Source organism: Nothobranchius furzeri, chromosome 3 (genome assembly GCF_043380555.1).
Source record: "Nothobranchius furzeri strain GRZ-AD chromosome 3, NfurGRZ-RIMD1, whole genome shotgun sequence".
Taxonomy (NCBI): Eukaryota; Metazoa; Chordata; class Actinopteri; order Cyprinodontiformes; family Nothobranchiidae; genus Nothobranchius; species Nothobranchius furzeri.
In genome coordinates this window covers 57,498,191-57,522,224 of record NC_091743.1, presented here as the reverse complement: position 1 = coordinate 57,522,224, position 24,034 = coordinate 57,498,191, and the positions used below count along the sequence as shown (strand labels likewise).

The 24,034-nt window shown below is 43.2% G+C and overlaps 1 protein-coding gene across 3 annotated transcripts in view; it reads right to left on the bottom strand.

Moving 5' to 3' along the window:
* Window positions 1–23,580, bottom strand: part of LOC107385433 (chemokine-like protein TAFA-1) — a 214,493-nt gene extending 190,913 nt beyond the window's left edge. For all 3 annotated transcript variants that reach the window (XR_008566044.2, XR_008566046.2, XM_015959291.3), the window contains exons 1-2: window positions 22,842–23,580; window positions 20,829–20,965 (exon numbers count right to left, since the gene is read on the bottom strand). Coding sequence is in view for 1 of the 3 variants with exons in the window: in XM_015959291.3 (XP_015814777.1) it covers window positions 20,829–20,952 (124 nt within the window). In the remaining 2 variants the exon portion in view is untranslated. The remainder of the gene's footprint in view (window positions 1–20,828; window positions 20,966–22,841) is intronic.
* Window positions 23,581–24,034: the final 454 nt, after the last annotated feature.

Here is a 24,034-nt window from a genome sequence, read left to right as displayed (position 1 = left end):
TATTATTAGAAGGGGAGTGTCCAGGCTGGTCACAGCTTAGCGAGGATGTTGTTCAGTTTTTCTAATGGCATACCGTAAATCCTCTAATACAGGCCCGGGCCTGTATTTGACTCAAGCTCATCAAGCTCCAGGCCTTTATTGGAAGGAGGGCCAGTATTAGAGGCAGGCCTCTATTTCTATTTGAGCAAAAGGAACTAATGGTTTGCTGGAGTTTTTGACAATTAAAATTGCGCCCACATTTTCAAAGTTAAACACATTTCTTTTAACAACGGTAGTTTCTGCTTCAGCCCTCTCCCCCCTCCCCCTGCGCAGCAGCCGCAAACTCACTGATGTGCCTGCAGCCTCTCGGAGTTCCTGCTGCTCTAAACATTAAAATAATTATTTCATTTTCTGGTCCTCACTTCTGATTACCTTCAATGGTGTCTGTATGTTGCAACAGCAGGTACAAAAACTAACTTGTTTTTATTTGACTATTTTTCTGTCCTGTCTGTTTATTATCTTCCTGCATCTCCTCTCAATCCTAAAGAAAAACTGCTGCCTGGGTTCATATATATTCACCTTATGAGTTACCTTTGAACTGCAGTTCTAAAATATCTACCGACCGCAAAAACTGCGAGCGCTTGCTGTTTGGCGGCCGTATCAGTGATCAGTGCATTGGAGGACAAGTTGATGCGCGCACCGCCCCGCTCCACAGCATGCAGCGAAACGCATCAGGCGCAAATAAAAGACAGAAAACATTAAAGGAAATGAACCGACATGAACGATCGCGTGTCAGTACCTACGGTCTGGCACAGCGCATTGCTGATCACAGAGAATGTGATCATACGATAATTCAATAGGGAGCGTGGTTTCACAGACGCGGAAGTGATAGCGTCGGTGAAACGCCGGCTGCTCTAGGAAACCCCCGAGCGTTCGAGCGTCAACGAAGTGACACGGAAATGCCGGGCTTTCCAGAAGTAAGTAAGATAACTTACTATGAGCTGATAGTTCGTTGGATTGATCGGTAGGTTGGAAACTCTGATCATGAATCTGAAGAAACGATGACTGAGCTGTAAAGGCGACTTCCGTTTATAGCCGCGGGTGTGACGTAGGTGCGACGTGGAGGGAATCCCCGCGAGGGGCATGCTGGGAGTCCCTACTTCGCGGATTTTCACCTATCGCGGCCAGGTCTGGAACGCATCTACCGCGATAAACGAGGGATTACTGTAGTTCATACACCCCCTACTGCTGCTCCCCAGAGTGTTCTGCAGCATAATCAGCACGTTCTCTTTGAACTTGATAGTGTAATGACCTGGCTGGGGTTGTAAGCCAGGTGCATTCTGGGTATTGTGTTATATGTGTTTCCTATCGTTCTGCTAGTTCCTATGTGCTGATTTGCGTGTTGTGTGAGTGTTATGTAAGCCACAGGGAAGGTGATGTGTGTTCTGTGGAGCGGGTTGAATTAGCATGGTTAACTGACACCGTGACTCTGTGTGGTAGGAGCGTGATAGAGGATCGTGTCTGAAGCGTTATAAAGCTTGAAGAAAAAGCCTAATAAATGTCTGCGTGAACCCCTACTGCCCCCTGCTGGTTGATTTAGGGACTATAACACTGCCGCTGGGACGCTTGTTACCACATTCCATCCGGCCACAATAAGAGACCGGCCATTATTCACCTCCGCTGACTCTGACACCGGCCAAAATTGGAGACCCGGCCTTTAATTGAATACCGGCCTGTATTAGAGGATTTACGGTATCTTCATAATCAAGCTACTTTAGCTTGATCAGAAGTATTCCAGTTCAGTTCGACCTCAGCCGGACTAAGGAAAATATTTGGTTTTCTGCATGTTAACACACTGATGGAGGAAAATAAAACTTATTTAAACCACTGCAAACACAAATTTTGTGTTTTCCGTCCAACAAAAGCATTAAAGTTTATTTCATAGCTTTTGAAGGGTGAGTAAAAGCACACAAAGAAAGTAATTAGATCCTGTCACGACCAGTCGCTGGTTGGCAGTGTTATACAGAAATAGTTCACGTATTGGGATCCAAGACAGACCTTTCAGTGAGCATTCATCTTTTACTCCTCCTGACAGATAACAGATGACTTGTTGGAAAATGGCTGCAGACATCGGTTTCCTCACATTTTGGCAAATATCCAAAACAATCTCAGGGTTTGTACATCGTGACATAATAAGCCTAGTGTATGCAGTTGACAAATGTGTAACTTTAATGTTTTATTTATTTTTTTCAAATTTTCCAAAATTGAAAAAGGTTGAGTTATCTGATATTTTTTGCACTTCTAACTTCTAAAAAATTAAACAGAAAGGCTTTGAGAAGCTATGACTGAGGTTATATAGACTGAACTTGAGTAAAAGAGTATCCAGCATCCACATGTTTTAGAAGACAACAATTATTTTTATAACATACCTTCACCTTTTTAATTAGCTGGAAAGAAAAGAAAACCTAAACCTGCCTAATGCAGCTTACTGCAGCATTAAAAAAACATACCCTTGTCTTCCAGAGAGGATATTGAGTTCTGAGGCCTTTAATATTAACTCTAAAAGTGCATAAATTGAAAATATTATGATAAAAGATAAGGTAATGGATGTCATTATGCATCAGCTAAGTTCAAGCACTTCACTGAGTGCACGTGTCCTGCACGTTGTGCCGTTGAGAGGGCTGAAATCTGCACGGATGGGACAAAGATCTGATGATCAAAGAGAAATAATGTGTAACGGTATTCAGCTCCTTCAGTTCAGTTCTATTAATACTTTGTACACATGTATAACAACCTCCTCCTGCTGTTGATTGCTTTAGGAAAGAAAAAAAAGATAGAGAAATTCCTTAGAGAGGTCCGTAGTCCACATGCACGCCCCAAACCACTAAAGTTAGAGAAAGCAGGTCAAAAGGTATTTTTTAGTTGGAGAAGGTTAGTATTTCATAGCACTTAAACCTCTGGGATATGAGATGAGGGAGAGAAAACCGCTGCCTGGCTCAAGGCCTTTGGAACAGACTGAGATGTTCTTATATCTACAGAATGTAAACTTGAGGGAATGCCACAAAGAAAAAAAATTGTGGGCCAATTTGTGTGAGCAGGAATTCAGCAAGATCATAACAAGGACCGAGGCAGATGAGCTAACAGATAGGGAAGATGTCTGGAGAACAGTGAGCACGAGGAGCACGCAGTAGGAGAGAGGGAGGAGACTCCTCTGGGTCATTAGGCTGTAGAAAGATACATGCAGGTGCCGTCTCATTCTTCATGTTCCTTCTGTCCTGCCCGACAGGCACCAGGCATTCAGCCACGTTCCGCAAGCCTGACATGTGCTGGAGATGCAGGGGTAAAAGAAGACGCACGGCTCGGCCCGTGGATGTTAATTCTCCTCCAACATTTTCAACCGTCCATCACCGTTCACAACGGAAGTGACTGGCACGTTTAACACGAGGCACACAATAGCAAGAGAAGTCCGAACACGGTGGTCGAAGCAGGTTAAAATAAGCTTTCCCATCTGTTTATCAGGGCATTTGGCCGTGTCCGTATCATGTGTCACTCTGTGACAAACAGTTAGCGGTGACATCTCAACCTAACTTCCATTATTAGAACGTCTGCTGTCAGATGAAGCTGCGATAAGACAATACGCCGCTGCCGAGGCACAGCCGTAGCATAGATTCAGCCAGACACATCAGACAAGACAAATAGACCTCAGCTAATGCTGACAGAGCACCCCGGCTGGAAAATTTAGACAGACATTCAATCATTTATTTGACAAGCTGGGACATATTCAAGCAAGAGGATTTCTGTTTCCATAATTCCAAACCCCATAATCCATTTTTGTCCCCTGACAGGGCTTGACTGAATAATTCTCTGGACCGGAGTGAGAAAGCAAGTCACCTTGCATGCACCTACTCAGTAAGACCTCATGCTACTAGGAGTGCAAAAACAATCTTTAAAGAACGAGGCAAAAATGAAATGGTTTTCAACATTCAGAGTATTGAAATATCTTATTCTTCAGCTGTCAAATCCTACATTATGTTCACTGGCTGCTAACACATATTGCTTGTCTGTTTTTGGTGCCACAGGCAGCATACAATAAAAAAAATGCTGCCTACTATTGCTGAAACAACATTCTGAATGCCCTGAGACGAAGCCCGAGAAGCAGAAGTTGCAAGCTACAAAAAGCAGAAAAATGAGCTGAAAAACATCATTTAAAGCTGCGTTGAGCAGGGAGTAACTGCAGAGTCAGTTAATAACTCCCTTTTTATGGTTTTGCTTTAAAGGCAGAAACACAGAGTTTTATCTATAAATATTTAAGGGTGTAAACTGTCAATGGGAGAAAATGGATCAATTCAGAGCAGAGGCTAAGGATGCACTTCACAAGCTTTGTTGAGTTTCTCTTGTCTTTATAACATTTCAGACTTAAACCAAAGGGGGAAAAAAGGCAAAGATGTCAAATTTATTTTTCTCTTTTGAGCTTAATGATTCAGATCCTTTGTTTTCTTGATGTTCACTACTCTGAGCTATGCATACTCAAAATCACAGATGTTTAACATATTTCAATAAAAGGGCCTTGAGGAAAAAAGGTAGAGGGCAACCTAATTTGGCTATCATTTGGGAAAATGAATTGCTCAGGCAAATTGAGCCCTCTGCAAACAAAAAAGCAACTGGGTAACATTTGTTCACCCTTAGAGGTCTTAAACTGCACTGTGGAGTAGCTCTTTTGCATCACAATCACAAGGCAACGTGTCTCTTTCTCGGCCCCACTAACGTGAACAAGCTATTTAACTACAGTGAGATGCTGCCGCAGGGCTTCAGGGGCCCAGAGGTGCTAAAGAAGCTGCATAAGCTACTATATAAAAAAAAAGGATGGCAATGATACAAGATACAGTAACTTCCTGTTTTAGTGAAATAAAATGCATGGATGAAGCTGCAATGAATCAAACCTGTCATGAAATAAGAGAAAAAAAAGTACACATCTGAGAAACAGATGAGCACTTCTGCAATGTGTGACTTGTTTTGTTTGAGTACTTTGCACATTATTGAAGATAACTGGAACAATCTGAGTTCGGTTGGTCTTTTGCACCCTGTCTGAGTAATTATCAGTGTTCAAATAAACTGTTAAAAGGCTTAAGAGAACTGAAAAACAAAAACATAATGATTCACATCTTCACAAGCTGCTCCAAATATAAACAGTGGCATTTCAACTGCATGTACAACATCAGTACTCACAGACATTGTGTTAAGTATACCTGCCAAGCACACAGCAGTATTTCAGTTCAGTTAGATGTGATTAAGACGACTTGATGAAGTTCAAACTCAGCATTTGAATGGAGAAGAAGAGAGATTTAAGTAATTTTGGATATGGCATGACTGTTGGTGCCAGAAGAGCCAGTCAGATTGACAAGCGTACACTATGTTTGAGGTTTGCAGAGACTAGAAGAGAAAATGTCCAGTGAGCAGCAGTTGTGCGACCAAAATGCCTAGTTGATTGTTTGAGATGATAGTAAGTAGCTCAAATAACCACTCATTGCAGCCAAGGTCTAGAGCATGCTCCCAGAGCTCAGAGATGGTTTGTACCGGGCTGTGAATTCATAGACTCACAAAATTGTCGAGATGAATCGTAAGCTTGGAACTTTGGCCGATATTCATGCTTTGGCACAGAAGATGGATGCCATCAAAGATAGAGTGGACAAATCAGCACGGATTGGGATAGTTTAATGTCCATTTTTGGGATTTTGAGAGGTTGAGGACCAACAAACTGTAAGACAGAGGAAATAATCTCTGTCTGGCCCCAAAACGATTTCTAATCGGAATCTGGCGTCCTTGAGCCTGCAAGGCTACAACGAAAACTCCCCCCTCAGAAGATATGTGGAATGTGCCGTCGCTATGGCAACTCAACTCTGTCTCCTATCCCAGCCTGGGAGGGACTGCGGGAAGGCCGCTGAAACGTTCCAGGGTCACTGCAATCCTCTAACCCTCAACGCTCCTCCCCCTATCCACACTGAGGTGATATGCGTTGCTTATCGTGGCTGCAGGAACTAAAGTAGGGATAGTCCCAACCCACCACCCCACCTAGTGGACACTTATGGTGTGTCATGTCTGAAGTCTGTTGCATATATGTTTGAGGTGTTTTTTTGCAGAACAAAGCTGCCCTCCCGGTGGGAGGGTTACTCTGAAGTGCCGTTTTTCCCTTCCACCTGAACCAATCCTCATGTAACCCTCTTAACTCTATTAAGGTAGTGCGACTCAGGGTTGCGAATGACCACAGTCACCAATTCTTGTCATGTGTCTTGCCCATGTATGTCTGATCTCTGAATTGTGTGTACTGAAACTTTAATTTCCCTTTGGGATCAATAAAGTATCTTTGATTTGATTGATTGATTGATGGATGACCATGGCCAGCTCTTCTAATGGCTTCCAGTAATAATAACAACAACAACAACAACAACAACAATAATAATAATAATAATAATAATAGCAATACATTGTATTTAAAAGCACCTTTCAGGACACCCAAAGCCACTATACAATAAAAGAGACACAACAAAACAATAAATAAAAGAAAAAGTGAAAGAAAACACAATAGGACAGTAGGTGGAAGCAAAGTGATAAATAAGAGTATAACTAGAATGAATAAGCTGTTCTAAACAGGTAGTTTTTAGTCTGGATGAGACAGTCAATGTTACGGATGTCAGGTAGGAGTCACACACTGGTGAAAATCATCTCTGCATTCGACCCATCCCCATGCAGGGGAGCAGGGAGCTGCAGCAGTGGCTGCGCTTGGGAACTATTTGGTGGTTTAAACCCCATTTCAACCCCTTAAAGCTGAGCGTCAAGCAGGAAGGGTTGAATTCCTTTGTTTTTGGAGTCTTTGGTATGACCTGACTGGGAATCAAACCCCGATCTCCCAGTCCTTGGGTGGACACTCTAGGCCAGGAGGAGGCAATATGTCGACAACGTCACACAAATAAGGAGGAGCAAGACTGTAGATGGCGTTGAACGTAAAAAGGAGCTTGAAAATGATTCTGAACTGTAACCAGTGGAGGTCTTGAATGACAGAGGTGATGTGATGGAAGAAGGGGGTTGGAGTGATGATCTGGGCTGCTGAATTCTGGACATGTTGAAGCTTATGTAGGGATTTCTGTGGGACACCATAGAGGAGAGAATTACAGTAATCAATACGGGAGGTAACAAGACTAAGAACCAGGATGGAAGCAGTATGAACAGAGATCGAGGAACATAGACGGTTAACGTACTAAAGGTGGAAATAAGCAGAGTGACATTATTTAGATGAGATTTAAAAAAGGATTTGTCAATTAATGGAGGATAGGATAGGATAGGATAGGATAGGATAGGATAGGATAGGATAGGATGGGATGGGATAATGTAGCATGTCACATATTCATTTTCAAACTGGTTTGATGAGCTCACTGGATTCAAACGGTCACCAAATCTCAATCCAGTCCAGAGTCTTTGGGATATGATGGAACAGGAGATTCACATGATGGATTAGCAGCTGCTACATCTGCAGTGATTGTGTGATGGTATCATGTCAACATGGACCAGAACCTTTGATGAGTTATTTTCCATGACCTTAACATGAAGAATGAAGGCAGCTCTGACGACAAAAGACGATCCAACCAGTACTAGCAAAGTGTACATGGTTAAGTCATATAACTGATACACATCCTCACGAGTGATCCATTCATTCCATTGACATGCTGAATTGGGAACAGCTTACACACTGCTGCTGTCTGCTTTCCCTCTTTAGGCACAGCCAGCTTCACTTTTAAGTGAATATTTGATTACGTGTGAAAGAGGAAAAAGAAAAGCCAGGGAACAGCACACGGGCCGTAGAGAGCACCGATTGAACCTCCACTTCTTTCTCTCGCATTGCCGGCCATAAAAGGCAGTGTAATAGGATTCCAAAGCTTTTCCAGTGACTGCTTCCACTATCACACAGACATTTAAGTGCACTAATCCATGACAAATTGTCTCATCTGATCCATGACAAATCTTCAGAGGGGCCAATAGGGACGAAGGGAATGGGGGAAGGGTGTGGAACACGGGGGGTGGGGGGGTGGGGGTTAAGATGAAGTTGGAGGGTCGGTGTGGGAAGAGTGCTGCTCATCACCTGGATGATCAGGCAGTCATTGCCTGTTTTTTTGAAAGGGTTCCTTTCATTACCTTGAAGGGCATAAAGACACATCAATGATGAGCTCTGGCACATTAGGGAGTAATCATAATTCCATGTGGAGGTAGATTACAGGATTGGACTTCCTTTGTTAGCAAACAGCAGGGATTATGGTCAAGTTTAGAAACTGGATGTTTCTAATCCAATTCTACTTAATCTATGATTTCTATCAGTGTTTACTTTAGCTTTTAATTTGGCAATTTGACACAATACGTAGAAACAGTGCATAGTGCAAGTGTGTGCTTATGACAGTGTGTAGACCTTATATCGTCCAGTGTTTAGCTCAGAATTATTTTCTATCCACTTAAAAAAACACATTCAAGTAACTGTTATTTAATTGAATTTTCTTTCACCATCAGTTCTTTCACTAATTAGTCCCCACAGTTTAATGAGGACGTAAATAAGGCTGATTTAATTGCAAAACAAAAACAGAAGAGTGTGCTCGTGTGAAGAGATGTTTACCGTGGTGGATAGAGATGCCGTCCGTGGTTATATGATTTTTTTTTTACCATCAAGAAGAAGAATTATCGCTTTGAAGATGATTTGTGGGAAGGAAAAAATGTATACATATATAAATATATATTTTCCCCACCTTGGTTCTGCTGCTAACACTGAACTACTGTAATGAGAAGTCTGACAACTATGGAAATGAGCTCCAAGTTGAAAGGTGTGTGTGCATTTAGTTTGTAAGTGAGTGAAGTTAATTACTTAGCTTACAAACACCGCCAGAAGAATCCAACATTTCCTTGGAAAAAATGCCATTTATGTTGTGATAGCGTGAGACTTCCACACTTCTACCAAGTCCTCGTTTACCAAAAATGCAGTTTTTCCAAGATCAAGTTTAGTTTAGATTTAATATTTTCAGTGTTGTCAAGTTTTTTTCCCTCATCACTTTTGTTGAGACCTCAAAAGATAAGGTTTTAAATCTTTTGAAACCAAGAGCATTTCTTTGTACTTAATTTGCTAAACGCACCCAGGCTTACGATCACACCGTTGCTCTCTTTTGACCATAAGATGATTCTAGGGTAATCAAAGTAATTACATGTTTCTTCCACCTCAAAGAGTTTCCATCGCTGAGGGAGCATTATGGCACGCTGCACAATAAACTCATTAAGATGCATTCCAATCATCTGGGATTAGGCCCTAACAATGCTTCAAATCATTGGAATAAAACACAACAGCAGAGCCACTGCAGAGTTTTCAGCTCAGTCATACCCAGTTTTATCCAACAGAACTAACACTTTCCATTTGTATCTAAAAAAAGTCTGTAATTGTGTTTGTCTTTCAGATCAACTCCTGAACAGCATCTGAGCAACATCCGAGCCTATACATACAGATAATGATGAGACCTGAAGCACAATAGGGCTCCTATACCATTGCATTGTAACACAGTTTAAGGTTTACTACGGTAGCTACTTAATACCAGTGACTATATTTATGAAAACCATTTTTAGTGAATTTTATTCCCATCATGCACCTCCCCCTCCAAAAAAAGATGATAGATAGATAGATAGATGATAGATAGATAGATAGATAGATAGATAGATAGATAGATAGATAGATAGATGATAGATAGATAGATAGATAGATAGATAGATAGATAGATAGATAGATAGATAGATAGATAGATAGATAGATAGATAGATAGATAGATAGATAGATAGATAGATAGATAGATAGATAGATGATAGATAGATAGATGATAGATAGATAGATAGATAGATAGATAGATAGATAGATAGATAGATAGATAGATAGATAGATAGATAGATAGATGATAGATAGATAGATAGATAGATAGATAGATAGATAGATAGATAGATAGATATATGATAGATAGATAGATAGATAGATAGATAGATAGATAGATAGATGATAGATAGATAGATAGATAGATAGATATATGATAGATAGATAGATATATGATAGATAGATAGATAGATAGATAGATAGATAGATAGATAGATAGATAGATAGATAGATAGATAGATAGATAGATAGATAGATAGATAGTTATACATATATATATATATATCTTAGTTTTTAAATTATATTGGTGTATGGAGCATATTTCCAATAAGCTCTTCTTCTGCTTCCATTCGTTCAGCTGCATCATTTTATCTCAGTGCATGTTGTTAAGGACAGCAGACTGTAGGACACATTTTACATTTTAAAGTGACAATGTGCATCTTTTACCAATAATCTCTGGAAACATCCATAAAATGTTGTTGTAAACAAATGAAAAGATGCCTAGTTGTTGGAAATGTTGGCAATTTCTTAACATATAACCATACAAATCTGTTTTAAAATACATGGAGTGGGTCTAAAGTCTGGTTCATGCTTCTCCATCAGCTCCGCAAGGGGCAGACATGCACGGATTAACGGAAGCATGTTGGTCTCATGCTTCTCCGTCTCCTGGAGAGTTTTGCAAAGCAATTGCCCGGCGGGACAACAGAGGGTGTAGTGCTGTTCTGTGGTATCCTGTCATGTATCGGTCCAAGATAGTGTGTTTGTATTGTGTTTTTGTATATAAGAGACTTTTTAACATGGACCATATTTGTCTCATTCTCCTTCACCTCTTCATGCGCTCGCCACCTCTAAACCCACATTTCCTGTCATTTCCGTCCACAAATAAAACGCTTGCTGCAAATCTTTTCACTCCTCCAGTCACGGGGAATTAAACATTCATATTTTTAGAGTTTTTCATGAGGTATTCTCCAAGCTTATCCGTGTCTGCCACTTGTTATCCTCGGCTCTTTTTATGTTTTTGTGGGCGCAATGGTGGCAATGTAAACAACAGCGGCGTCCTGACCAATCACAAGCTTGCGTTGTCCGTCTCGACTGACGGATGTTTAGAAAAGAGCGCTCGACTCCGTCCGTCCTTGCGGAGCTCTCCGGCAGGCATGCAAGGACGAATAATGGCGTTGCGTGTCTCTGTACTGACGCAGACGGAGAAGCGTGCATCAGGCTTTAGTCTCTAGGTGATGCCATGTTAGATGGCACGTTTCCTTCTATGGAAGCCCGTGAGGACAAAATGCATTTACTGATTTGTAACAAATGGTTACAAAACTTTCACCAATAATAAACATTGCTTTATACATTTACCTCTTCACTCGTTGCCAGTGATGAAAAAGAGTCTGATTTAGAGGCTGAAGAACTGCACATCAAACCAGGCAATCAGTAACATTGGAACGCCACAGAGGACTGTACTATCACCATTCCTTTTCACCCTGTACACCTCAGACTTCCAGTACAAATAAGAGACCTGTCATCTACAGAAATACTCAGATGACTCTCCAGTTGTCGGGTGTATCAGAGATGGACAGGAAGCTGAGTACAGAGAGCTGGTGGAGCGCTTTGTGGCATGGTGTGGAAACAATCATCTGACCTTGAATGTGAATAAAACAAAGGAGAGGATTTTGGACTTCAGAAGAAACAGGGTGGAGTCAAACACTGTATCCATCATGGGAGAAGAAGTGGAGGTGGTTGAGGAATACAAAGACCTTGGAGTTCACCTGGACAACAGACTGGACTGGAGAAAGAACAGCGAAGCTGTTTACAAGAAGGGACACAGCAGACTGCACTTCTTGAGGACGCTTAGGTCCTTCAGTGTCTGTAGCAATATGCTGCAGATCTTCTACAAGTCTGTTGTTGAGAGTGTAATCTCTTCAGCCATCATCTGTTGGGATAGTAGCATCAGAAGCAGGGACCTGAAAAGACTCAACAGCCTAATAAAAACGCTGGTTCTGTTCTGGGGACGACTGTGGAACCACTGGAGTAGATAATGCAAAGAAGGATTCTCCAGAGAATCAAGAAAATTATGGACAACCCTGAGCATTCTCTTCACAAGGCTGTCCGACAATGGAAGAGTGTCTTCAGTCGGAGGCTTCTTCAGTTTCACTGCAACACTGACCGCTACTGGAGATCCTTCCTGCCAACAGCCATTGTAATATATAACAACTCTTTGATGATTTGATTATTATTATTATTATTATTATGAGCTACTACAGCAATCAATTTCCCTCTGGGATTAATAAAGTATTTTTAAAATGAATTGAATTGAATTTGCTTGTTAGTTTGCTGGAAGTTGTACTTCCAGGGATTTTTTACCCTAATGGCCACCCGCTGGTGAGGTCTCATTTGAACACAAAAATGATGCTTGCTTGCCGTGATACTGGTATGTACTGTCCCCTATCACCAGGGAAAATACTACACCAAATCCATCAACAGCTGACTGACTTAACCCCTACAATTGATAATGTGATGCAAGAGGCTGGTTAATAGACAGAAGCAGGAACTATGGAGAAGCATAAAATGCAGATGCATGAATGTAAAGTGTAAACTGAAGCCAATTGGCCCCTAGTGGCTGTTTCCAGAAAGCACCTCAGTGCACCAGCCATCTGTGTTTTTGATTCTTTTTAGTTCAGTGGAAAAATGTATTTTATATTTAAAATGATGGTTGCAACCTAAAAGTGTTAACTTGACAGTCTGCACCTGTTGTGGTGGAGATGATAGGACACATGCTGCTGACTGGATGCCTCAGAGAGCTCGTCGTAGTTCACAAAGGTGGTACAAACTTTACACCTGGATACTTTTTCCTTTAATCCTTACATTACTTTTGTATGGGGTTGTTCACCTAAATGTTGCAGTCTCCTGTTACCCAAGTGCACCAGCAAATACAGTAATCCTGACAGGCAGCAGAGGAAAATAAGAAATGAAAACCATCCATCCATCCATTTTCATCCGCTTATCCGGAGTCGGGTCGCAGGGGCAGTAGCCTAAGGCGAGAGGCCCAGACTCCTCAGCCACTAGGGCCAGCTACTCCGGGGTAATCCCAAGGTGTTCCCCAGCCAGATGAGAGACATAGTCCCTCCACCGTGTCCTGGGTGTACCTTTTGGTCTCCTCCCAGTTGGACGTGCCCGGAAAACCTCACCAGGGAGGTGTCCAGGAGGCATCCTGACCAAATGCCAGAGCCACCTCAACTGGCTCCTCTCGACGTGGAGGAGCAGCGGGTCTACTCCGAGCCCCTCCCGGATGACCAAGCTTCTCACCCTATCTCTAAGGGAGAGCCCAGCCACTCTTTGGAGAAAACTCATTTTGGTCACTTGTATCTGCAATCTCATTCTTTCTGTCACTACCCTATGCTCATGACCATAGGTGAGGGTAGGAATGTAGATCGACCGGTAAATCGAGAGCTTTGCCTTCTGACTCAGCTCTCTCTTCACCACGACAGACCGGTACAATGCCCGCATCACTGCAGATGCAGCACCAATCCGCCTATCGATCTCACGCTCCAGTTTTCCCTCACTTGTGAACAAGACCCAGAGATACTTAAACTCCTCCACTTGGGGCAGGACCTCATCCCTGGCCCGGAGAAGGCATTCTATCCTTTTCCAAATCAAGACCATGGTCTCAGATTTAGAGGAGTTGATTCTCATCCCAGCGGCTTCACACTCGGCTGCGAACCACTCCAGCGAAAGCTGAAGATCACATTCTGATGAAGCCAACAGGACCACATCATCTGCAAAAAGCAGAGACCTGATCCGCAGGCCACCAAAATGGATGCCCTCGATCCCTGGGCTGTGCCTAGAAATCCTGTCCATAAAGGTTATGAGCAGAATCGGTGACGAGGGGCAGCCTTGGCAGAGTCCAACTCTCACTGGCAACGAGGTTGACTTATGGCCGGCAATGGGGACCAAGCTCTCATACCGGGACCTAACAGCTCGTATCAGAGGGCTTGGTATCCCATACTCCCGGAGTACCCCACACAGGGCCCCCTGAGCGCCTCGTGATTTTTATCTTGAGAGGCGCTATAGAAATGATATTTTCTTCTTCTTCTTCAGTCCAGTGGGACTGCCCCCAATGTCCATGCGATATGGCATAGCCGTGTCAGCCAACACAGCCCCACAACATCCAGAGCCTTAAGGAACTCCAGGCGGATCTCATCCACCCCCAGAGCATTGCCACAGAGGAGCTTTTTGACCACCTCAGTGACCTCCGCACCAGAGATTTGAGATGCCAACTCAAAGTCCCCAGACTCAGCTTCCTCACTGGAAGACGTGTCGGTTGGATTGACAACCCCCGAGGCGCCGGCTGGTGGACCAGAATCTCCTCGAAGCCGTACGGAAGTCTTGCTCCATGGTCTCACCGAACTCCTCCCATGCCTGGGTTTTTGCCTCGACGACCACTCAAGCCGCGTTCCGTTTGGACTGCTGGTACCCGTCAGCTGCCTCTGGAGTCCCACAGGCCAAAAAGACCTGATAGGACTCTTTCTTCAGCTTGAGAGCATCCCTAACCGCCGATGTCCACCATTGGGTTCGGGGGTTGTCACCACGACAGGCACCGATGATCCTGCGACCGCAGCTCGGGTCGGCCGCCTCAACAATGGAGGCACAAAACAGGGTCCATTCAGACTCAATGTCCCCTGCCTCCCCCGGAACATTTTGGAAGTTCTGTCGGAGGTGGGAGTTGAAGCTCCTTCTGACAGGAAACTCTGCCAGATGTTCCCAGCAAACCCTTGTGATACTTTTGGCCCTGCCTGGTCTGACCGGCATCCACCCCCACCATCTGAGCCAACTCACCACCAGGTAGTGGTCAGTTGACAGCTCCACCCCTCTCTTCACCCGAGTGTCCAAGACATGAGGCCGCAGGTCAGATGAAACGACAACAACGTCGATGATCGAGCTGCTGCCTAAGGTATCCTGGTGCCAAGAGCACATATGGACACCTTTATGTCTGAACATGGTGTTTATCATGGACAATCCATGACTGACACAGAAGTCCAATAACAAAACACAAATCGAATTCAGATCAGGGGGCCGTTCCTCCCAACCACACCTCTCCAGATCTCACTGTCATTGCCCACGTGAGCGTTAAAGTCCCCCAGCAGAACGAGGGAGTCACTGCAAAGAGCGCTCTCCAGCACCCCCTCCAAGGTCTCCAAAAAGGGTGGGTAGTCTGAACTGTAGTTTGGTGCATAAGCACAGACCACAGTCAGAACCCATCCCCCCACACATAGGCGGAGGGAGGCTACCCTCTCATTCACTGGGGTAAACCCCAACGTACAGGCACCAAGATGGGGGGCAACTAGTATGCCCACCCCTGCTCGGCACCTCTCAGTGGGAGCAACTCCAGAGTGGTAGAAAGTCCAACCCCTCTCAAGGAAACTGGTTCCAGAGCCAGAGCCATGCGTAGAGGTGAGTCCATCTATATCTCGTCGGAACCTCTCAACCTCACACACCAACTCAGACTCCTTCCCCACCAGAGAGGTGGCATTCCATGTGCCAAGAGCCAGCTTCTGTAGCCGAGGATCAGACCGCCAAGGTCCCCGGCCTCGACTACCACCCGTCACACATTGTACCTGACCCCTTTGACCCCTCCCACGAGTGGTGAGCCCATGGGAAGGGGGACCCATGTGTCCTCTTCAGGCTGTGCCCGGCCGGGCGCCATGGGTGAAAACCTGGCCACCAGTGCTCGCCAACGTGCCCCGCCTCCAGGCCAGGCTCCAGAGGGGGGGCCCGGTGACCCACGTCTGGGCAAGAGAACACGGTTTCCATTTATGTAATTCATCATAAGAGGGCTTTGGGCTGCTCTTTGTCTGATCCCTCACCTAGGACCCGTTTGCCATGGGTGACCCTACCAGAGGCATAAAGCCTCAGACAACTTAGCTCCTAGGATCACTGAGACACTCAAACCCCTCCACCATGGTAAGGTGGCAGCCCAGGGAATGAAAACATGTTCATTTTGTAACATTGCTGTAATTTTATAACACATTGTTAAAGCTGTTATCGTTTTTATTTATTTCTAGAATATCTTTGTTCCATGATGTGTTGCTGCGACAGAAAAATACTGCACTGCAATATGTGAAAGATAAGGTTTCAAATACCTGTACAATACTAAAATACCATCACTTACATGCAGTAATAAGAAAAAAAATCACAAAGAATGTCTAGGCAGATAACAATATCATACATCCCATTATAATATGAGGAACGGCTTGTTAAAATGAGTACGGCACAGCCCTAATGCATACACTGGTGCATTTAAAACGACCAAAAAGTCAAACAAAAGGTCAAAAACAAGCTGCTCAGTATGAAAACAGTTTGTTAGTCTTACATCTCGTCTCTTCCATTAGATTAGCTCTGAAAGTCATTTTATGAACCCCATCACACTCGTAACAACAAAGCAGCAACCTAAATTGTTGTTAGATCCACGCAGCACCCCTGGGCTTTCAGATAACACGGACTATACTCATTGAGCAAGGGATAAATAAACAGAATAACCTCTAAATATAAAGTAATGTTATAACATGGAAAACAAAAGCTGTTTAGCTTTATGACAGGAAGATGCCCAGTCTGCATCATTTTTTTCCAGTGAGGTGTGGACACTGCTGCAGTTAACCAACTCTTGACAGAGTTGCGTGTGTGCAGTGAAGATCAGGACCAGTTTGTGCAGAAGCATTGGAGTTTGGCAGCGAGCACTGCTGCTTGGCAATGGCAGGTGTGTGTGTGTGTGTGTGTGTGTGTGTGTGTGGGTGCATAGGCAGGCTTGTTTATGTCATGTCACTTTCTCCTCATCTGTCAATGTAGTGGATTATTTCTTGAGAGACCAGAATTGGCTGCCCGGAATCAGGACACCATCAATCTTCGGCCGCACAAGCAGGACGTGGGGGAGACTCTGTGAAGCAGAGGCTCATGGGAAAGAGAGGGAGAGCAGGGCCGCTTTCTGAGCAGTCATGCAACATGTTACTCAATCTCGGCAGTGACCGAGACAATTCCTTCCCAAAAAAAATGTAAAAAATAAGTCTTTATTCATTGTTGCTGTAGGAGGCAGACTTCTTAAACTCTGCTACATGCTCCAAAAAGGAGAACAGTCTTTACTTATTTTTTTGTATAGATCCCCCCCTCTGTGTTTATTTTTGTAGATGTTGGAGAGGTGTTAGTTTTCTGACCACTTTGTCTCTCAGACGGTCCTCCTGGCTACATTCTGAGCTCTACAAAAGCTTGTTTTCAGGGAAGACGTCCAAGACATAAAGTCCCTTAGAAAGATGCCACACGACTGCCTAGAAAACAATACAGCAGCTTAGCAGAGAACATAAAAGCAGGCTCACCTAACATTTTACCGTCAGTTTTCTAGTTTTGTGAATTGGCAACATTTCTATATGAATCTTGCTTCAGAAGCACCTACAATTTGGCAGAAACAACACAGAGCCTGAAACAAAACTTGAGAATTAAGACTACAAAGCATTAAACAATGTAGATATTTCAATATATGTATATATATATATATATATATATATATATATATATATATATATATATATATATATATATATTGCTATGTCCTAGATACACATGGCTATTTATAGCCAAGGCCTCTGGACTAAATGAAACCAGAGAGCTTCTCATGTTAGAAAATCAATTCTAATTCAAATATTTATCATAGCATTTCAGTTCTGAGGGAGAAGTTCTGGTTAGATCAGTAAGGGCTGTGCTACGGCTGAGTAAGATTGATGCCAGCTTAATCCTCTTCAGAAAAAAACATGATGTATAGTAAATCACACATTTGCAAAGCAGCAGAGGCAGCGGGCAGTTGTGATAGACCATTGCTCCACGAACATGCCACGATTAGGTTTATAAAGTATCATAACTTCAGATTATAATTGTCTGAGCCAGTTATGGCTGTCCTCCATCACAGTTAGGTCCAACTTAGCTGAGGAAAATGAACTTGTTTAATGTCTGTAGCAAATATGTTTTACATTTGAATAAATATTATTCAAAGTTCAGATGCTCAGTCCAAACCCAACCAATAAAGTAAAAGATGTTTAAAGACCAAGTTCACTGAGAAACAGTTGTTATTTTTAATTGGTTGTCTTTTTTTGGTTTGTTTTTAATATAAAAACTATCAGTCATTCACCCATCTTGTCTCAGGACCAGAGTTGTTTATTTAGCAGTAAGACGAGAGCAGAAAACATCTCGGCTAGTACAAGCTAACTGTTAGCATTAGCACCTTCACAACAGAACTCCTTCAGACTTGTGTCATTTGTGGAGCTAAAACAGCAACGTTGTAAAGCAAACAGAGTCAGTGGTAGAGCCGCCTTACTGTCAGCCAGTCGGATGCAAGATATAAATATCAGGACATAAGACTCAGAATACTGCCATCTTCTACTCACCTCTCCTCTTCTACTTCTACTTCCTGAAATAGGAGTGCCAGAGCTTCTTTCTCCATGGAGATCGACTCACAAGCCAATAATTTAATTTAATTTAATTTAATCAAATTTAATTACTTATATTTTAGTAGGAAGAGCCACTTGAGATGGAACATTTCATTTTCAGGCAGGTCCATCTACAATACAACACATTAAGAACAAGATAACAGAGTCTATAGGCAGCGTACGACCAAACAGTAAAGAAAAACATGAACAAATAGCAGAAAGAAAATAAAGGAATACAAAAATAATAATTCCTGCTGTGGCTCATCTCAGAAACAGGCTTGCATGTCTTTAAAAGTCCACATACATTATCAATATGTGCATACTTATATTTATACACACACGTGTGAAACAAGTACATATTGAGAGGCACTATATAAAAATTTGTTTTCTTTCTCCCTTTCTTAAAGAATATTATTCTGCTGAAGCAAAGCAGTTGCAGCTTGGCAGCAAAACTCATAGACAGAGTTTTTAAATAAACAAAATGCTAAGATTGACCATAAATGTGCACCTCAAGTTACCTGCACATTGTGCGGGTAACTTGTTCCAGTCTTGCAATGCTTTAACGCAAAAGACACATCTCCCCACCTAATTGTTAAACGGGGGAATAACAAATGAAAATGGGTCAGTAAAGTGCGTTGAATACCAGGGATTGATAGGAACTAACAGTAATTTCTAATAAAATGGGAAATCAAAATAGATACACTTAAAAATACAACAATGAAAGTGTCTCCTAGCTTTTAAAGAGTCCTTTAAAGGCGCTCATACATACGGCAGAAGGAAAAGACATAGGCTGTTGTGAATTACATTAAGAGAATGAAGATTTGCAACTGAGAAGTTCTGATAAACCATATCAGCATAATCTAAAATTGGAAGCAGAAGCTGAGTTATAATGCGCTTATATGCTAGAGACCACAGAATGTAATGAAAAAGCAAAAAACGTGGTCTTTAAATCGTGCTGTAGTTCAACCAACATAAGTTATATTTTTCTGTTTCTTCCTTGTGCAATAAGCTTACATCTATTAGATCCATGTGTCAGCTCCTGAATCCGCAGAGGACCCATGGAAACACCATGGCATGATGGCCTGAGTAGGGAAGGAGCATGTAAATGTGTGTGAGTGTTCGTGTCTGAGCCCAGCAACACTTGAGTGTGTGAGTTGATCTCTCTGACAGGAAACCTTCCTGAACCCATCACCACCCTTTAGTGGCATGACTTTTTTAGATATACAACTGGAAGAAGTCTGCACGGGGGTGGGGGGTGGGCAACAACTAGTTCTTTCCCCTCTTGTCTTCCCCTCTTCCCCTTTGGGCTCACTGCATTATTCAAAAAGGACACTTACTGAGCCTTGCACTTCTTTGTACATCTTTGGCACCAAGCTTGACTTGCCAACCAGACAAAAAAAAATGTATTCACAACTCTCTGTTGCTCAACCCTTACTTCTTGGTCCAATTAACGAAGCTGGAATGCTTTGAGAACTTTCCATCTGTCATAGCTCAGATTTTCATGTGTCAGCTGTTCCAGAACTAAAGTAAGCCAATTCTATGACATGCTGCTTAAAGTCACCGTTGTTCACAAGCATAGAGAATCCCGGGCTGTATTTTTTCTTTCCTTTTTTCTTCTTGCTGTGCTTCAATTACTGTCTTTTTACTTGGCAACACACACACACAAACACACACACGCACACACACACACACACACACGCGTGCGTGCACACACAAAGGGAATCTGCAGAAGACAGCATCAGTGTTTAACAGCCGCTTGGCATCCAGAGGAAGCCCCACTCTGCGTGAGGGTTCAGCGTGGAAGTAACACTCATTGTTAGAAGCTTAAGGATAGCATTTGCTTTGCTCTAAAAAAAACATCCCCTCTTCCTTGTAACACTCCCACATGCACCATGCACTATTCTAGTAAGCTTTTTTCATAATCAGAGAATTAGTTCCGCCTCCGTGTCTACCCTCCCCTTTAGCCTTACAGTGCAGAAGGCGTTGAGCTTAATTGTCAAGCGTTTCCAGGGCAAAAAAGGGAAACATAATTGTCATTTCAGTCTAAACCCAGTGATCAAAGCTCCTGTATGGCAGTATGGATTGCTGCCCACGGCTCGTCTTACTTGGATGCCAGCTAGATCCAGGATAGTCAAGAATTCCTTATCATGTGGTTGAGTCATCTCTCCATGATGTTCCAACAGGACATGCATCTTAAGATCTAAACCAAAGCAAGCATCTCAGCTAAGACATCTAAATCAGTTAACCATTTCTTTTATATTAAAACTCAAACATGTAAATTGTTTTCACCATTGCAAATCAACGCAGCATTCTGAAACGCTGAGGCAATCCTTTTTTGTTTCAACTCATTTCAAACATCCACAGCTGCCAAGCACCACCCCACTGAGAAGGCAACATTGAAAGCTTTAATGCTGAGCTTCGAGGTGTGAAAGAGGTGTGGCTACCTAGGGTGAGGATGTCAGTGCGACCGGGTCGAGCCACGTGGTGCTGCTGGATGGTTTGGTAAAGGGTGGCCTGGCACAGCAGCAGGAAGCCGAGGCTAATCCACACGGCCAACAACCAGGACATGGTGAGGCTGAGTCTGCAGGACAGAACACAGGAAACACAAATCAGTGTTATTAATGTATCCGTTTACCACAGATACTTAGTGTTACCAAAGAAAATAAAATGCAAATTTCATATGAGACCCAAATATTTACCGAAGGGTCTCAGAGATTGGTATTTTATCACAATTTTGCAACAAAAAGAAAAAGTGAACACATTTCAAGGGAGATTCAGATCAATTGTTGCAAACTTCTTTAAATGCAGCAAAAGTAGCATCATTGGATAAAAATATGTTTCTCACTGAGTTATGTGGATAGACCTTCAGTTTGACTAATTAATTCTCCTGCTTTTTTTTTTAGCTAATCTGAGCACAAACATGTTTCACATGAACTCGGTACAGACTACCTAACTGCTGGCGAGGGCTTGCATATGGAAACAGAAACACGCCTTTATCTCCGTTGATTAATGATGCTCTCCTCCCATCCAGGTGTTTTAACACTTCATTCAATGCTAAAGTGGGACGTTTCGTGATAATTATATCTTCTGAAACAAAGTCTGTGCTGAGCTGCTTTTCTGACATGTTCAGAGAGAATTTTTAGGCAGGGATCAATTTAAAACATTGAAGACGTCTTTAGATTTAAAAAGAGAACATCATATTCCACCAAAGGAATAAGTCACCTCACAGTGGAGTTGGCGACTTTCTGTTCTGAGGTCTGATGAAACAGTGAATTTAATGTTAATGCTAAATCTTAATGCATAGATTTAAGGGGTCCACAGCCATGAACCCTATAGACCACGTATGAAAGCAGCTCTGATTCAATACGTTTCTTTTTTGAAACTGCTTTAAAATCTTCCATTTTGTCATTCTGAATTAGTTAAATGAAGGCCATTTAGGCCACCAAACATGATCTGCATCCTCAGCGAGAACAAAATTACTTAATAAACAACTAAAACATCATCTCGACCAAAAACCTGTATTTCCCAACTGCTATCCCACTGTGCCAAGACCTAGTATGGACGTCCTACAGACGTGGTCTGGACCGACAGACTCAATATAAACATGATCTGCGCATCCATGCAACGTTGACTGTTTGCAGGGATTAAATCCAGCCAAATGTAGCGTTTTGATGTGATGTGAACTGGTCCCAGAGGCTTTTTTTTCTTTTTGTTGTTATGAATTTTTTGCTTTGTTTTTTTTTTACCACACATTATGTCCTCACTTGGAAGGATTTGCACAGACGATTCAAAAGAAGTGCTGCTCTTGCACAGCTAATTGTAGCTATACTCCACAGAGAGTTGCAGATCTTCAGTAATCTGAAGACGCTTTCATGAGAAATAAAAATACAAACAGATTATCTCCAGAGCCGAAAGCCCTTAGATAAAAGAAAGCTTCAGATCCAAACATATGGCTTTTTCCTTTAAAGAAAAAAAAGAACACTTAAAGACCTCTTGCATGGTTGCAGAAAAAAAATAGAGCTCAGTTGGCAGAAACAGACAACGGCTCAGAGAGTCCGGCGGGGGGAAAGTAAAAGCGTTCGGAGTGGAGGCATCAGGCGCGTAGCCCACCGATGCACCTGCGTGTAACAAATCTCTACCAAAATAAGAGGAGCTTTGGATCTTCTAGACCACACGTCACCTGCTGCAGACACAACTTCAAACGTGGCTTCTGAAAGCCAAGTGGTTCAAACAAAAAAGGGGGGAAAATCAATCAGAATGAGCTTCTTTCCAGGAAAATGTTAACAGGAATATTCCTGTAGAACGTGTCTCAAATCAGATGCATTTCCATTTTCACTGTTGGCGTCAAATCATCTTCAATCACCTCAGACATGTTTCTTATCACTTAAAAGCAACAGAACAACTCTGCTCTTCACCCCAGACGGCGGAATAATTTCCTGAATGTCCCACATCCCTACCTGAGCTGTGTGTTGAGAAGGAAAGAAGCTCAGTCAGAATCCCCGCCTGCTCGTCTCACTCCTCTCTCTTAATTCCATCCATGCTGGGAAGCCGGGGATTTCTGCTCCAAATTCCAACACCACCAGGTAAGCCAAGAGCTGCACAAGAAAAGAAACACCAGGGTGCTAAAATTTCTCCTTGTGTCCCCCTCCTCAGGACCTCTGCTGCTCTTTGGAAATCCTTGCCAACACAAAGAGTCCCAAAAACACCCAAGAGGGGGTGTGTGTGTGTTTGTCACAAACTAGCCAGGACGTGAGGGATGGAGAGGCTGATCATGGCACGGCAGGTCTTCTCTCCTTTTCAGTGTCTCTTCACGGTCAAGTAAAACTCCTGTGTGCAGATGAAAGGGGGATGTCTAGTTCAGCCTCCTCACTTGTCGTCCCCCTCTCTCTCACGCGTGCAGCGGAAGGCTCCAGTGGAATGACTGCTCTGTCTGCTCTTGGCTGCATCCCCCCATTGAGAAGCTGAAAGTGTGAGCCTCAGTCCTCCCTTCAGCGCTGTAAGTAGAGAGTCTGTGTGTCAGGCAGGCAGGCAGGCAGAGCGAGTGTGAGAGAGCATGAATGTGTGTGTGTATTACAATAGAAGCCCAGCTGGAAAGAGAGGGAGAGACAGAGCTGAGAGGGAGTCAGATCACATGTCTTAAAGCAAGACTACCCAGCTCTGCATCGAGACTTCATCAGCAAATGATGCGTGCTTTATTAACACCCCCCCACCACCATCACCACCCACCCACCCCGCAGGCTCTGAAAGCCTTCAGCTGGCTGCCAGTTAGTCATGTTTTAGTCTCCTTTACCTGAGGCATTTCACTTGTGTCTCGTTCAGTCTCATAAATAAGTTTTATCGCTTCTCCAGTGAGGGTTTGCTGTCAGCCCCCACCTGCAGTGTGAGGCAGCTTTCTCTCCCCTTCTCAAGAACTGAATCCGCCGGGCTCTGAAGTGAAGGACATCCACTCAGTCTCTGTGTGTGTGTGTGTGTGTGTGTGTGTGTGTGTGTGTGTGTGTGTGTGTGTGTGTGTGTGTGTGTGTGTGTGTGTGTGTGTGTGTGTGTGTGTGTGTGTGTGTGTGTGTGTGTGTGTGTGTGTGTGTGTGTGTGCGAGTTGCTGTGTGTGTGTGGCAAGGGGAGGGCAAGCCAGCAGGTGAAGGCGACTAATTTG